We start from the raw sequence: 15,178 nt of genomic DNA, 5'->3' as shown, positions 1-15,178 counted from the left end.
GGGATACGCTACCCACACCAGTATTCATGGGCTTCCCTAGTGGCTCAGATGGTAAAGAATCTGCCTATAATGCGGGAGACCTGGGTTCGATCCCTGGGTTGGGAAGATTCTCTAAAGGAGGGCATGGCAACACACTCCAGTATTCTTGCCTGGAGAATCCCCATGGACAGAGGAGCCTGTTGGGCTACAGTCTATGGGGTTGCAAAGAGTCGGACATGACTTAGCGACTAAGCACAGCACAGCAAATAGTCCCCCAAGGGCCCCAGAGTTCATGGCCTCCTCTGCCCCTTGGAATTGCCTTGTTAAACAAAAGCACCTTTTCGTCTCAAAATGGGGAAGTCAGGGGACCCAGGCTTCTGATTTTGAAGTCCACATGCACTTCTTTTCTTTCTTCACTGCACAATTTCTAACTGGCTGTTCATGCTTGGGGATATTTGCTTGGCAATGTTACAGAGGCAGGACCAGCTAAGGCCTTTAGAGTTGAAGAAATGAAAAAATGATGTATCCTCTCATGTAAACTGAAAAAAGAAAAAAACCATGAAACAAGAAAGTCACTGTTGTGTTGAAATGAAAATTGCTGCCTTCTAGACTTTTAAACTGCAACATTCAGGACTAGTCTGTCCAAGTTGAACCTTTCCAGATACTATTCGGGGGCGGCTGCCGGCCCATTGGGACCTGCAGTACTGTGTGTCACAGGGACTTATGTACATCTCCCAGCATTTTAACCATCACCTGTTTGGAGAATGGGACTCAATGAGATGCCAGGCACTCAACCCTTCCTTCCCCATCACAGAAATCCAGAGGGACAAGATGGCCAGAGTGTGGGCATGACTCTTGGGCTCAATCAGCCGCCACCTTGCCTTCAAAGAGCTTTGGTTGTGCAGAGAATGAAGCCAGGATGCTGTGATAGTCCAGGGTGATGTCCAAGAATAGGGGTAGTGGTAACAGTTTGGGGCAGCAGTGTGTGGTGTGGCCTGGCTGTGCACTTAGCTACCAGCCTATCTGGTCCCCTTCTGTTTCCTGAACCTGCCTCTCCTCCATATTGTTTCCTGACATCCCCCTGCCACATCCTCCTCTACTTGAGGTTGGCCAGACTCAGGGACTCTTGGCTACCAAGAACCCTGATGAGCATGGAGCTTAAAAAGGGAAGAGACTGCGAAGAGGTAGGCAGCCAGCCAGCCTGGGAGACTTGGCAGTCACAGGAGGGGAGTGGGAAGGGGCTGCCGGAAGGGAAGGGTGAGAGGGACGGGGGGAGACAAGGCACTGAGAAGGAAGGGTAGACAGGTGTCAGGTCAGGAGAGTGAGCAGTCACAGGTCACTCCAGTCCTGCAGGTGGCGCGGACAGGCTAGGTGGCCACTGGGGACATGGTCTGTGGGTGATTTCATGAAGAGTTGAAAGCAACTCCCTGACAGTAACCCAGGAGACAGGCAGTTGTGAACGTCAGAGAGGATTCAGTAGCTTGCAGCTGGGTAGAAGGAGAACCCATCCCCCCAGGAGATTTCTCTCCAGGACACAAGCCACAGAAACCAATTTCCCTGCGCTGGGACGCAACACTCCTACCTCTGAATTTTGTTCATTTTATCAAGATTTTGAAATGTGGTAAATAAAGTTACACCAATGAATAGCCTCACGCAACATGGCAAATGCAATAAAGGTGAAAGCAATAAAAGGTGGAGAGACCAGCCACCAGGCACCAATATGACTCCTAAGAAATAAAAGTAATTATCACCTGCACAACTCGGCCAGCCCATTCCTCGTGCGCAAAAGAAAACCATTTCAGAACTTTATTTCCTATATTGAGTGTTGATAATTGGATGTATTTATAAGTCTCTCTGGAAGAAAACAGCTTGTGATTTCAAGATGAGAAAACAGTCTTCCAAACAGTGAAAAACAATATATCCCCCATTTTCACACACACACACACACACACACACACACACACACAAAGAGCTTGTTTCCTCCGCTGTTTTTAAGGTGCTGTTGGAATGATTTGCCTTTCCGAAGGCACCATTCCATTTCTCATCTTGAATTGCCTCGTAGACCCTGGCAGAGCACACAGAGGGGACCACTTCATCTGAGCCGGTGACGGGGCTTCCTAGGGAAGGCCCCCGGGGCTGCTGCCTGCCTCTTTTCTGCAGGAAGATGGATACCCAGGTGGGCTGGGCGGGACCAGCGAGGGCAAGAGGAGTGTGAGGTGGCGTGGGGGCTCCTCGGGGGGCTGAGGGATGGTGGTGACAGTTGTGGCGTGGCCTGGAGGAGGCAGCAGGCCAGGCTGGCCCCCGGAGTCGGAGAGCTACGGCTGCTGCTGCTGCTGACGTTGCAGAGGCTGAGGGCTGGGATCTGCCAGAACCGTGATGGAGAGGTGGCCTCCTGGGCATTTCATTTCCATCACACGCCTTCCTTCCCCACTCGGGAAGAGGTTGGGTTAGACTACACTACCCCCGCCTCCCCTTCTCACAACCCTCTCTTCTTTCTGTTCAGTCTGTTTACTGTTGGTTTTCTGAGCCCCGTCTTCCATTGTCAGAAAAAACACAATCACAGAAACCTCACACGCCACCCCGTGTGGGGTGTCACCCTCTGAGGCTGGTGCCCCCATACAGCTGGCACAGAGCCTCTTGCCAGCTCCTCCAGCCCCAGACATGGACTCAGACCCCACTGCTCTTCGGCTCAGAAGCCCTCAGTAAACCCCCACTCATCACATACCCCCTGCTCTAGGCCCTCCCAGATGGTGGGCTCCTTGGGGATAATGCTGGGGGCCCCTCTTCCTCCTCTGCTCCCAGACCTCCAGGATCTGCACGTGGGACAGCTTGATAGCAGGGGCAGAGCCAGCATCCAATGTGGTGACACAGAGCCTTCCGGCAGACCAGCATCCTCAGTATGTAGTAGAAGATGGAACGCGCCCAGGTCCTGGCTCTTCCAGGGATGCCCCTGTGAGGCCCCGAGTCAGAGTCTGGCCAGTGGCCACCTCCGGCCAACCATCTCCAGGCAGCCAGCTTTCAGTAGTGTCCATGGAGCTGCAGGAGCATGGTGCCTGGGTTAAGCAGGGTGGGCAGAGCAGGGAAACCTGGCAGGACATGTTCTCACAGGGAAAAAGGGAGCCCTGGGAGATCCAAGGAGAAGGTTTCCTGGGGCCAAGTTCCTTTGTGGGCTCTGGCTGGGGCGGGGCACTTCTCGAGAGTCACAATGCCCCGGCCACCGGACCGGCTGAGCGCAAACACCTCTCAGCCACTTGTAGGTCACAACGAGGGATGACTATTTCAGCCAAGGGTCTGTGACCTCAGAGGGGACGCTGCGTGAGGCCTGAGAGTGCTGGCTGGAGCTCTCCCTTGCTGATTTATACACTCTCGCTCCAACCCTCTAAAATCAATCTTTCCCCAATTGCCTCCTGGCTCCCAGCAGTGTTCAGGGTCGGCCCTGCATGAGTAACTATGCAATCTTCTCCCATTCTCAGGGCTGCTTCTCTTGGAGCCCCTGCCAGAGCCCTGATAAGGAAGGGGTGGGAGTGGGGGCAGCCCTGCCAGAGCCTCTGATGGGGAGGGGTGAGCAGTGGCGAGCAGCCCTCTGTGCCAGGCTCACTGGCAGGGCAAGCCCCCCATCCAGACAGATATGGGTGGGCAGGAATTAGGGGCAGCCCTCTCCCTCCAGCACTGCCCGCAAACAAGGGCACTCCACTCAGTCAGTAGGTGCCCTCCCCCTATTATTTTGTGACTGTTTAGGATAATTACTTCTTCTTCATATTAATAAACGCTCAGAGCTGGCAGCTGGCTTAATTCTGACATATTTTCTGTCAAAAGAAAAGGTGGAGGGGTGGTGATTAGCTCCGGGGCAGGTTTTCCTTCCACAAAAGAGCATGAGAAGCTCATTCTGCTCAGTCTTTGTTGTTTTTAAAAACTGTCTCTTATTAGAGAATCAAGTTTCTCCAGCTGATGGTAGAAAACTGCTTAATGGAAAAGAGGGTGGGGGAGTCCACATTCTCAGGGCGCTGGGCTGGGCAGTGGGTGTGGCGCTTGCATCTCTGCTCAGCTCCCTGGAAACGGACAAGAGGGCAGATAGATCCTCTCTGGGGTCCTGCCTGGAGGAAGTGGGAGGCGGGAGGAAGGATGGGGGTCCCTTCCTTCCATCAAGTTTCCTTGGCTTTATCTGGGTCAGGGAGGTGGGGAGGGCTGTCTGGAGGAGCCGCAGTCTTCCATATGACTTTGGCCATTTTAGTTGTGCCACAGGCTGAAGGTGACTGGATGTTTGCTTGTGAAGTCCAACAGCAGCCCCATGAGGCAAGAACCATTAGCTCCCACCTGACAGATGAGGAAACCAGGGATGGTGCTGGGACTGGAAGCAGGCATGCTTCAAGTCACCCACCCTGTTTATGCTTTGATTTGCCCTCTCCACCTATTTAAGCACAAGCTGGAATCAAGATTGCCGGGAGAAATATCCATAACCTCAGATATGCAGATGACACCACCCTTATGGCAGAAAGTGAAGAGGAACTCAAAAGCCTCTTGATGAAAGTGAAAGTGGAGAGTGAAAAAGTTAGCTTAAAGCTCAACATTCAGAAAACGAAGATCATGGCATCCGGTCCCATCACTTCATGGGAAATAGATGGGGAAACAGTGGCAGACTTTATTTTTAGGGGCTCCAAAATCACTGCAGATGGCGACTGCAGCCATGAAATTAAAAGACGCTTACTCCTTGGAAGGAAAGTTATGACCAACCTAGATAGCATATTGAAAAGTAGAGACATTACTTTGCCAACAAAGGTTCATCTAGTCAAGGCTATGGTTTTTCCTGTGGTCATGTATGGATGTGAGAGTTGGACTGTGAAGAAGGCTGAATGCCAAAGAATTGATGCTTTTGAACTGTGGTGTTGGAGAAGATTCTTGAGAGTCCCTTGGACTGCAAGGAGATCCAACCAGTCCATTCTGAAGGAGATCAGCCCTGGGATTTCTTTGGAAGGAATGATGCTAAAGCTGAAACTCCAGTACTTTGGCCACCTCATGTGAAGAGTTGACTCATTGGAAAAGACTCTGATGCTGGGAGGGATTGGGGGCAGGAGGAGAAGGGGACAACAGAGGATGAGATGGCTGGAAGGCATCACTGACTCGATAGACGTGAGTCTGAGTGAACTCCTGGAGTTGGTGATGGACAGGGAGACCTGGCGTGCTGTGATTCATGGGGTCACAAAGAGTCGGACATGACTGAGCGACTGAACTGAACTGAACTGAACCTATTTAAGTGGCTGCTCTCTTCCCAGCTTTGTGGGGGCAAACAGCAGCTGTTTCTCTGTCTCACAGTCCCCGGTGGTTCTTTAGCTCAGCCACAGTGACCCACATCCTCGACCTGACAAAGAAACAAGAGGCACCCCAAATGCCAGGTCTTCAGACAGAAGCTACTTCCAGCTGTGAGATAGCTAGGGGCTGTGGGCATGTGCTGGGCCCATCCTCCTGTCCACCCACATCTGCACAACCTCGTGTGGCCCAGGACTCAAGGGGTACCCCTTCCCACCAGTCCTGAGCCCCTTCCTTTACTGAGGCGTGATTTACTCCTAAGTCTGCATGAACTCAGCCCCTGTGTGAATTTGGGTGAGTTATTTATCTCTCTGAGCCTCAGTTTCCTCATCTGTAAAATGGTATTAAGGACAAAGCCTACTTCACAGGGCTATTGCGAGTATTCAGTAAACTGACATTTGCAAAGCACTGGGGCATAGTAAGTGCTCCATACCTGTTAGTGTTACTATTATTCTAAGGTACCAGCAGCGTAGGGAGCTGCCTTGTGTCAACTACAAATTGGCACTTAACAAGAGCATTGCCAACAACTGAACGACAAAGGCATTTGCCATCTACCTCCATGGAGATTGAACCCCACGCTGCCATAGCTGTTGACCTTCAACAACCCCTGAGGGAGTTCAGGTTGGAGTGAGGCACTCCTTGCTCCAGAGAATCTGGTGGGATACGTCTTTAGATAGCTGGATGTTTTTAGAAACAGATTTTTATGATCTCAATTCTTGCATCTTCTCCTGTTTAGAGAAGCACTGAGTCCCTTCATGGTGACATCAGATCCTCATGACTAACAAAAACCCTTTAGTAAAATGAGTGCTTCAGGGTATTGAATGCCCCCTTCACCAAAACCTTATATATTGACCTTCCCCCACTGCTGCTTTGGAACAGTCTCTCAGAGCTATCTGAGACGCTGCCTCCCGGGCTGCAGTCCTCATTTTGTCCCAAATAAAACTTAACTTGTAACTCTCAACTGTACATCTTCTTTAGTCAACACTTGGAATATCTACTCACCATTCCCCTTCCTGCCCCACTTCTCAACTCTTTGGAGGACCCTGCACCCAACAAGAGTGCACAGCAGGGCAAAGGCGGGGTGGAGGGGGAGGTGACCCTCTGATAGATTCTCCATCCTGAACTGTGCTCTCCCTGTGGCTACTTCTCCCTATCCCTACTCACTGGCCGCCCTGCCTTCAGGTTCTTCTCCACCAAGCAGTTGAGTGAGCTTAGAAAGGTCCCAACAGATCTGACTCCCCAGCCCCGTTTTCAAGGCAGTGCAAGATCTGACCCTTGCTCACCTCTGAGGCTGCACCTCCCCTCTTTCCTGGACACTGAACTTTTAGGTTACTTCATTTGCCCTGGCCTTTGCTCAAGCCATTTCCCTTCTTAAGCCAACCACTGTCACCTCTGCCCGTTACTAGACTGGGTCAGAGGCTCCTCTCTCAAGGTGTCTTTCCCCCTGGGCAGGCTGAGACGTCGAGTCAAGGGCAGCATCAAGGTATTCACTGCCTTGGGTATGTCCGCTTCTACTTTGAAAAGGCCTCTCTGTCCGCACCCCAGCCGCACCCGTCGCCTGCGGGCGACCAGACAGATTCTCCACCTCCTCCAGGGCTCCACCTCCTCCAGGGCTCCGCCCCTCCGGGTCGGCGGGGAGCGCTTCGCCGGAGGGGACTGGACAGGGGCTCTCGGCCCCGCCCATCAAGCCCCGCCCTGGCCCCGCCCATCCAGTCCCGCCCCCCTGAAATGGGACCTGGTCGGGCTCAGCTGACGCCCCATTTCACGTGACGCTGGAGCTGGGGAAGCATGGCGGCGGCCACCGGGTGAGTGCTGCCGCTGTCCCTGGCCCTTGGCCGGCGGCGCGGAGCGGGGGCCTTGGGCCTGCCGATTGGACAGCGGGTGAGAGCCCCGCGCTGCCAGGCCGCGTACCCGCCGGGCGTGCAGTATGGCCGTGGGCAGCGCGCTTCTTCGCGTGGGTCGGTCCTCCGAGCGCTGGGCGTCTGGCTGCGAGTCCCCTCCCTGGCCGCTGCCCATTGCCTTCAGGGCCGCCGTGGCGCTCAGGCCCCACCTGCGTGTGTGGTGTCCCCACTGTACGGCCGAGTTGGGTCTCGGATCCACGCTCGCGTTCAGTCACGGAACTCCGATGGGAAGGCCGCGTTGCCAGGGTGCTGGGGACCTGGGGATCCGGGGAAGAGGCAGCATTTGAGATGGCCTTGGAATCCTGTCCCCTAGCTAGGCAATTCCACTCTTCCTTCAGGGCCTAGATGGGACCTCCTCAGAGAAGCCTTCTCGAAGTACCTTTCCCACTCTTAGCTGCTGCTGCTAAGTCAGTTCAGTCGTGTCCGACTCTGTGTGACCCCATAGACGACAGCCCACCAGGCTCCCCCGTCCCTGGGATTGTCCAGGCAAGAACACTGAAGTGGGTTGCCATTTCCTTCTCCAATGCATGAAAGTGAAAAGTGAAAGTGAAGTAGCTCAGTCGTGTCCGACTCTTGGCGACCCCATGGACTACAGCCCATCAGGCTCCTCCGTCCATGGGATTTTCCAGGCAAGAGTACTGGAGTGGGGTGCCATTGCCTTCTCCACTCTTAGCACCACTTGGTAAATAATATAGTACCTTAAAAAAAAAAACAAAAAAAACCAACGAACCTGTTCTTGTCTTCTCTCCGTTTAGAGTGTGAGATCAGGGCCTTTGTCTCCTTCACCCCTGGGTCTCATTTGCCTTGCACACATGCCTCATAAATTCTGCCCAATAGAAGAATGGTGAGTTGTCTTGGTGGAAGAAAGTGTGGACAGATGGGCCCACTGAAGCATTGGGGAGTGTCCCAGATGAAGGAACATTCCAAACAAAGGTTGAGAGTGTTCCAGGGACAGGGGACAATGGCGTGTGTCCCTGTGCTGGAGGGCATGGTGTCCTAGCTGGCTTTTCTAGACTTTGTCCTAAGGGACTGGGACATTCCAAGGGTTTTAATCTGCTCAGATCTGCCTTTTAGATAACTATCTTCTGAGCTATGTGTGAGTTCAGGGCAAGACCTGGGCCTGGAGATGCTGGGGCTGGAAAGGGGTGTGGTAGATAGAGCGAAGGCATTGCCCTAGATGCTAGGCCAGAACTGAGATCAGAATGGGGAAACTGGTGAACTAAATGGGTGTCTCTCTTTGGAAGGTAGGGAGAATGGCAACAGAAAATGGCCCCCTTAGTTGGCCCCCGAGGTTGGGAGAGCTTAGGACATACAGATCAAACACATAATAGGCCCCTGCTGTATTCCAGAAAGTGTACTGGGCCTACCCTTAGGCGTTCACAGGCCACCTGGGTATATGTCATCCATCTGTCTGCCTCTAGTCTTGATGAGTGCCTTGGACGGGCACGGGTTCTGAGCTCAAGGGAGAGTGTGGCTGGGCTTCACTCCCTGGATGGCATTTGTGCTAGTCTTTGAGTAACCCTCAGGCAGATAACTGTGCTTGCTAAGTCTCACATGAATGTCACGGAATCCTTGAGTACCCCTCAGGCAGATAACTGTGCTTGCTAAGTCTCACATGAATGTCACAGAATCCAGGGTCAGATCCTTGAACCCAGCCTGTGACCCTGTCTTAAACAGCAGAGTGAGCAGTAGGTGCGGGCCACCCAGATGTGGTTCTATTCCCACTGTATCTGGGCTACCATGTGGTCACAGGGAGTTCCAGTTGCTACATTTGGGTTCAGGGCTCCATGCTGGTTTGAGGTCTGCTGTGCTACCAAAGGTACAATGAGCCAGGCTGGTGATTGGATGGGCATGAGCCTAAAGCTGGCTGAATCCTGGAGAGAAGGCCTTTATAGCAAAGCTGATTCTCTGGGCCATGTGCAGTAAAAACCGACTGACAGAGGTCTTGGAGAGGTGTGTAATTGGCAGGGAGACCTGAGAGGTAGCTTCCAGAGCTTGACAGGCCCTCCTTGGCAAGAACCACCCTAGGCTGGTATTGGTTGCCCTGCTGGACACTTGGAACCCAGCAACTTCCTTAGGTGGAAGAGGCTTTGAGTGTGTTTCCAGCAAAGCTGTGTCCTAGTATGTCTGGGGACCTTGAAGAATGGCTTTACTGCTGTCATTATAGTTCTTCAAGGTCCCCAGACATACTCAGGGCATATCAGAGCATCAGGCATAATGAGGCACCGTGCCACCGAGTCATAGCCACAGGCTCCCCAGGAGTTGAATTTGGTTGCCTATAGAGTCCTCCCTGAACATGGAGCTTCCCTGGTGGCTCAGTGGTAAAGAATCCACCTGCCAATGCAGGAGATGTGGATTTGCTCCCTGCACTGGGAAGATGTCCTGGAGAAGGAAATAGCAACCCACTCCAGTATTCTTGCCTGGGAAATCCCATGGAGCCTGGTGGGCTACAGTCCATGGGGTCTCAAAGAATTGAGCACGACTTAACGACTAAACAACAAGAGTCCTTCCAGATCCTGGGCCCCGGGAGGCCAGGAGGCTGAGGTGCATTTTTGTGCTCCATGTGATTTGGGGAGCAGTGGAAGCCCTATGCTAGCATCTCAGGTTCAACTGGAAACTTGAACTGCTACTCTGAGGAGTGTTTCAGGGTTGATCCTGCTTTGTCCTACCAGCCTGGGCGAGGACTTCAAGATTGAGACAGGGTTCCACAGCCCCCAGAGGGTCTGCTGTGAAGTCACCTCCACACCCCCACCTCCATCCCAGGACACTTGGTGGAAGGTGTCTTCTCCTTGAGTCAAGCTTTGCATGGACAGAGTTGAAACTGCTCGGCTTTAGCCAGAGCTGCTGTATCGGTACCCCTCCTGGCTTTTTCCTTTCTCCTCCTCCCTCTGCCCACTGCTGGCTGGCCCTGGACTGCCCTCCTCCTCTCACATATTGTTCTCATACTTGCAGGCTCAGCTTAGGTGGTACCTCCTAGAAGCCTTTCCTGATCTCCTTCCCCCCACCGCCTCCCTGATTTGGACCTCCAGTCAAAGCTTCCTTCTCAGAACTTCAGAGAATCCCAGTTTTTCCCTGCTGGCAGGATGCTTTTCTGCATCTGCATGCCTGCCCATAGTGGTCAGGTGAGGGGTTGCTCCCCTTCATGCCTCTGCTGGCATCCTTAAGCCCAGGGACTACTTCAGTGTGTGTCTCTAGGGCCCCGTAGCCGCCTTGTGATTGGTTCTGGGTGACATGGTACCTAATGATTTCTCTATATTGGTCCAGCATGCCATCCTGCGTTCCATGGAGCCCTCAGAAATTGAGGAAGGGAGCTGTGGGCGGGAGTGGGGACAGAACTCTGAACAGGATGAAGGAATATCTTTAGCTCTGTGAGTGACACTGGGGGTGGAGGGCTGCTGCCCAGAAGGCTTTTGCCCAGCGAGGAGCAGCAGGTGAGCTGTCCTGGATATGTCCCTGTGGGTTCATAGGTCACACTGGAGTCAGCATTTCTGGAGAGCAAGTATCTGGAGGAGTTAGATTCTGAATCAGAGCCTGTCTCCACCCTGATATGAACCTTGTGCTCTTGGAGAAGAGACAATGGGCTGACCTTGGGGGCTGGGGTGAGGGGTGGGTCTGTGGGAGGCAGACTGGCCAATGAGGGCCCCTTTGCTCTCCAAGGCCCTGTCTGAGGCCTGGTCTGCCTCCACACAGGTCCCTGGGTGTGCTTAGTCCTGCTGACCCTCCTCAGGAGAAGGGTAGGCAGGGTGGGAGATGCCGGCCAGCTGCTGGGAGGCCCCTTCAGCCAGGGTGAGATGGCCAGCCTTGCTGTCAGTCAGCCAGAGGGTTCAGTGCCTGGCCTGAGCTGGAGGCTGTGGCTGAGGAATTAGGCTGGTCCTTGGCTGGCCTCTCTTGCTGGGAGCTTAGCAGCATGGCCCCATTCAGAAGTGGTGTCACATCACAGGGCAAGGATGTTGTTCTTATCCATGCTATGGACCCATGGGCATCCATGAGACCTTTTTATCCCTCCCAGCATGATTCCCAGGTGGCTCAGTGATAAAGAATCCGCCTGCCAATGCAGAAGATGCAGGTTCAATCCCTGGGTTGGGAAGGTCTCCTGGAGAAGGAAATGGCAATCTACTCCAGTATTCTTGCCTGGGAAATCCCATGGACATAGGAGCCTGGCATGCTGTCGTCCATGGGGTTGCAAAGAGTCGGACACGACTGAGCGACTAAACAACAACAGCAACATGATGAAATAAACTACAGAGGAGGACTTCCCTGGTGGCTCAGACGGTAAAGCGTCTGTCTACAATGCGAGAGACCTGGGTTCGATCCCTGGGTTGGGAAGATTTCCGGGAGAAGGAAATGGCAACCCACTCAGTACTCTTGCCTTGAAAATCCCGTGGATGGAGGAGCTTGGTGCAGGCTACTGTCCATGGGGTCGCAAAGAGTCGGGCACGACTGAGCAAATTCACTTCACTTCACAAGGAGAACCAATTATATAGGAACACAGTTACTAAGATGTTAGGAAACAAATTTGTGGTATAGTAATATATGCTTCTTTATCAACACCTTAAATAGTAAAAGCAGCAGGTCTAATCTTAATGTTGAAGTAGTGATGAGTAAAAGTGGTAATCTTGAGATATGGTGACATCAATAAGGTGACATGAAAATACTTCTGATTTCTGTTGATAGATTCTTGCACTGCTGATACTGTTGTGGCTTTTGCTTATGTTAATAACTGAAGAAAATGTTAATTTGAAAGAGAGATTAGAGAAAATAAAGATATAACTTTTTTTTTTTCCCATTCAAGTAAGTGGAGTCCCTAAACTCTGTGCATTAATCCCTTGGGTGAGAACCCAGCAGGTAGCCATAGAGGGAAAGGAGAGGTGGCTCGGTACTGAATTGGGGGACAGGAGAGGTTTTCCTGGGCATCAGTGTCACACCTTCCATGGGGGCAGGTCACTGGCTGTTTCCTGGGCTCTGGCTGTTGACGGGGTGGGCTGGCCCATGAGGGCTAGAGCTTGTTCTGTGGGTCTCTGTGATACCCTGGAGTCTTTATCTGCCAGCCCCTACTATCTCCCCGGGGCGTTGCCCCTGCCCTTGGCTGCCTGCAGTAAAATGTGCCTTATTTACACTTGGACTTGGAGATGACCTGGCTTTTGCCTTTTAAATTCCAGATGCCAGTTAGCAAAAGCTCCAGCAGAAACCAGGTGGGGATGTTTTATTAGTGCTGCTTTTGCTGAACTTGCAGGGAGAAGCCACCTGTGATGGCTCTGAGCCCAACATTCTCTCTGCGGGTTGGTTTATGCCATGAGAAATCAAAGGGCATGTCTCTATACCCCTGGATTCTGGGGTGCCCTGCAGTAATAAATGACTGCAGCCGTTGGCCTGCCTGGGGGCTCTGGCCAGGCTGCCCTTCTCTGTTCTGGCTGAGCCCATGCAGGATTAGGTAGTATTGTCGATTTCCTTTGCAGCAGCAGCTCATGCTCCCAGGGAGGGTAGCTTGTCGAGTTTCCTGTCTTGACCTGGACTGCTCAGCCCTTGGGCCAGAAAACTCCTGTCCAGGTGCCCTGAGGAGTTTAGGTCTCTCAGAAAGTTCTGGATAAGATGAAGTGAAAGTCGTTCAGTTGCATCCAACTCTTTTCGACCCCACAGACTGTAGCCTTCCAGGCTCCTCCGTCCATGGAATTCTCCAGGCCAGAATACTGGAGTGGGTAGCCGTTCCATTCTCCAGGGGGATCTTCCCAACCCAGGGATCAAACCCAGATCTCCCGCATTGTGGGCGGATTCTTTACCGTTTGAGCCACCAAGGAAGCCCAGATCAGATGACGCCTAGCCATTCTGAGAGCCTTCCAGGGATCCAGGGATGCAGTGTCAGCTGGTTTTGTTGTTTCGTTGCTAAGTCATGTCTGACTCTTTTGTGACCCCATGGACTGCAGCCCACCAGGCTATTCCATCCTTGGGATTTTCCAGGCAAGAATACTGGAGTGGGTTGCCATTTTCCTTCTCCAGGGGAGCTTCCCAACCCAGGGATCGAGCTCACATCTTCTGTATCACAGGCGGATTCTTTACCACTGAGCCACCCCAGGAACTGGTACCTGGTGTGTTTAAGGAGGGAGGTGACGGGGGGTGGGCAGAGGGAGCTTAGGTGGGTGGGCTCTGCAGGCTGGGGGCCGAGGCTGGGCATTTTTAGGCTCTGGTGCTGTTGAGGCTGCATGGGTCTAGGCAGCTTTGGCTGGGGCCTCTGCAGCGGTGCTGCCCCTTCTGTGCTGTCAGGAGTCCAAAAAGACGAGGCTCTTTCCTGAGCCCACCCTGGCTTTGCTGAGTGAGGGGAAAGAATTGGGGAACACAGGGACTCTGTGCAGGGGTGCTGGTGGCTGCACTTTCAGTTCCTGACGGCATGGCCAGCTGGGATGCTGGCCTGTTTGTGAGCCGTCACCCCTTCCTTTCATCCTGGTGCTGAGCATGGCAGGCAAGTGGCCTGGCTGAGAGGAAGCCCTGGCCCCTTGTGTCCACCCTCAGGCTCTAGTCCCGTCAGCATGTTGGGGTGGGCAGGACCTCCCTACCCTTCCTGGACAGGCTGGTCCAAGGGTGGGGCTTCCTTCCCCTCTGGGGCTGATGTGGCAGCTTTGCACAGCTGTGTGGGTGGCCCCACGCTGTGACAGTTGCTCACTCAGCAAATCTTTATTGAGCACTTGCCACATGCCCAGCACAGCTTGATGTGGAGCGGCACGGACGAGAGCAGACCCAGCTCTCTGGGCTCGTGGGGTTTCTGTTCTAGTGGATGGAGGCAGACCTCACCCGTGAGCACCGTCTCTCACTGCAGCCCCAGGCAGCGCCCCCTCTCTCTGGGCTGTCCCTGCCCTCCTGGACCTCCGCTGGCCAGAGAGCCTGCAGGGCCTCCCCCCGAACAGGTCACACGCCCCTGCCTAACTCCTGCCCCCTGGCCCCGACCTTGCTGGCCACCAGCCCACGCACTGGGACTACCCTTCCTCCATTTAGTCATTCATACAGTGCTGTTTTGGGCTTCGCAGGTGACGCCAGTGATAAAGAACCCACCTGCCAGTGCAGGAGATGTAACAGACCTGGGCTTGATCCCTGGGTGTGGAAGATCCCCTGGAGGAGGGCATGGCAACCCTACTCCAGTATTCTTGCCTGGAGAATCCCATGGACAGAGGAGCTTGGTGGGCTACGGTCCACAGGGTTGCAAAGAGTTGGACACAACTGAAGTGACTTAGCATGCATGCAGCACTGTTTTAGGGGCCTGGAAGGAGGCGGTCCCCACCCTCACGGAGCTTACATTTTACCTGGGGAGACAACAAGCAAGTAAACTATTAGTCAGTGATGCGTGCTCTAGAGAGGTGGGAAGAGGATAGGTTTGGGTGGGGTTGTTGGAAAAGCTTCGGGGAAGAGGGGGTTTTTCTGCAGAGGCCTGGATGAAGTGAGAACATGAACCTGGTCGGCACTGGGAGAGGGTGTTCCTTACGGGGAACAGGAAGGTCCCAGGTGGGAGTGTTCTTGGGCTTTAGGGAAGAGTATGATGCCTGTGGGACCCGCCTCAGCACCTTGTGGCTGGGAAGAAGTCTGCACGGGTTTCTAAGTGCGCTGGGGCAGCCAGGACATGGGGAACGGCTGGGTGACTCTTGAGAGGATTTTATTGCACAGAGAGAGAAGTAGATGCTGGTGGGTGTAGGGGTCAAGGGGTGTATTTTTAACTTATTTATTTTAAAGATGGGTGAGGTTCCTGTACATCTGAATGCTGAGAATGGTCCCCAGAGGGGAAAATTGATGCTGGAGCAACTCAGGGGATTGGGGGGGTGGGGAGAAACATGAGGGGTAGCACAGGCCGTGCCCAGGTGGAGGGGAAACCTCAGCCCAAAGGCCGCAACTTCCAAGTCCATCTTGTCATGGTTCCCCCTCAGTCATTTGGCACATACAGGCCTGGCTCGCTCAGTGCCTGGTGCTGAGTGCCGTGTGTGTGTGTGTGTGTGTGTGTGTGTGTGTGTGTGTGT

General features: G+C 53.5%; 1 protein-coding gene across 2 annotated transcripts in view; it reads left to right on the top strand.

Annotated features, from left to right (window-relative positions):
* The first annotated feature begins 6,981 nt into the window (after positions 1 to 6,981).
* PEPD (peptidase D) overlaps positions 6,982 to 15,178 on the top strand; it is a 119,477-nt gene continuing 111,280 nt past the window's right edge. For both annotated transcript variants that reach the window (XM_061387914.1, XM_061387913.1), the window contains exon 1: positions 6,982 to 7,088. In XM_061387914.1, the coding sequence (XP_061243898.1) occupies positions 7,072 to 7,088 (17 nt within the window). In that variant the 5' untranslated portion in view covers positions 6,982 to 7,071. The remainder of the gene's footprint in view (positions 7,089 to 15,178) is intronic.

Source organism: Bos javanicus, chromosome 18 (genome assembly GCF_032452875.1).
Source record: "Bos javanicus breed banteng chromosome 18, ARS-OSU_banteng_1.0, whole genome shotgun sequence".
Classification (NCBI taxonomy): Eukaryota; Metazoa; Chordata; class Mammalia; order Artiodactyla; family Bovidae; genus Bos; species Bos javanicus.
Note: the sequence above shows the minus strand (reverse complement) of the source record. Positions and strands in the feature narration are given on the sequence as shown.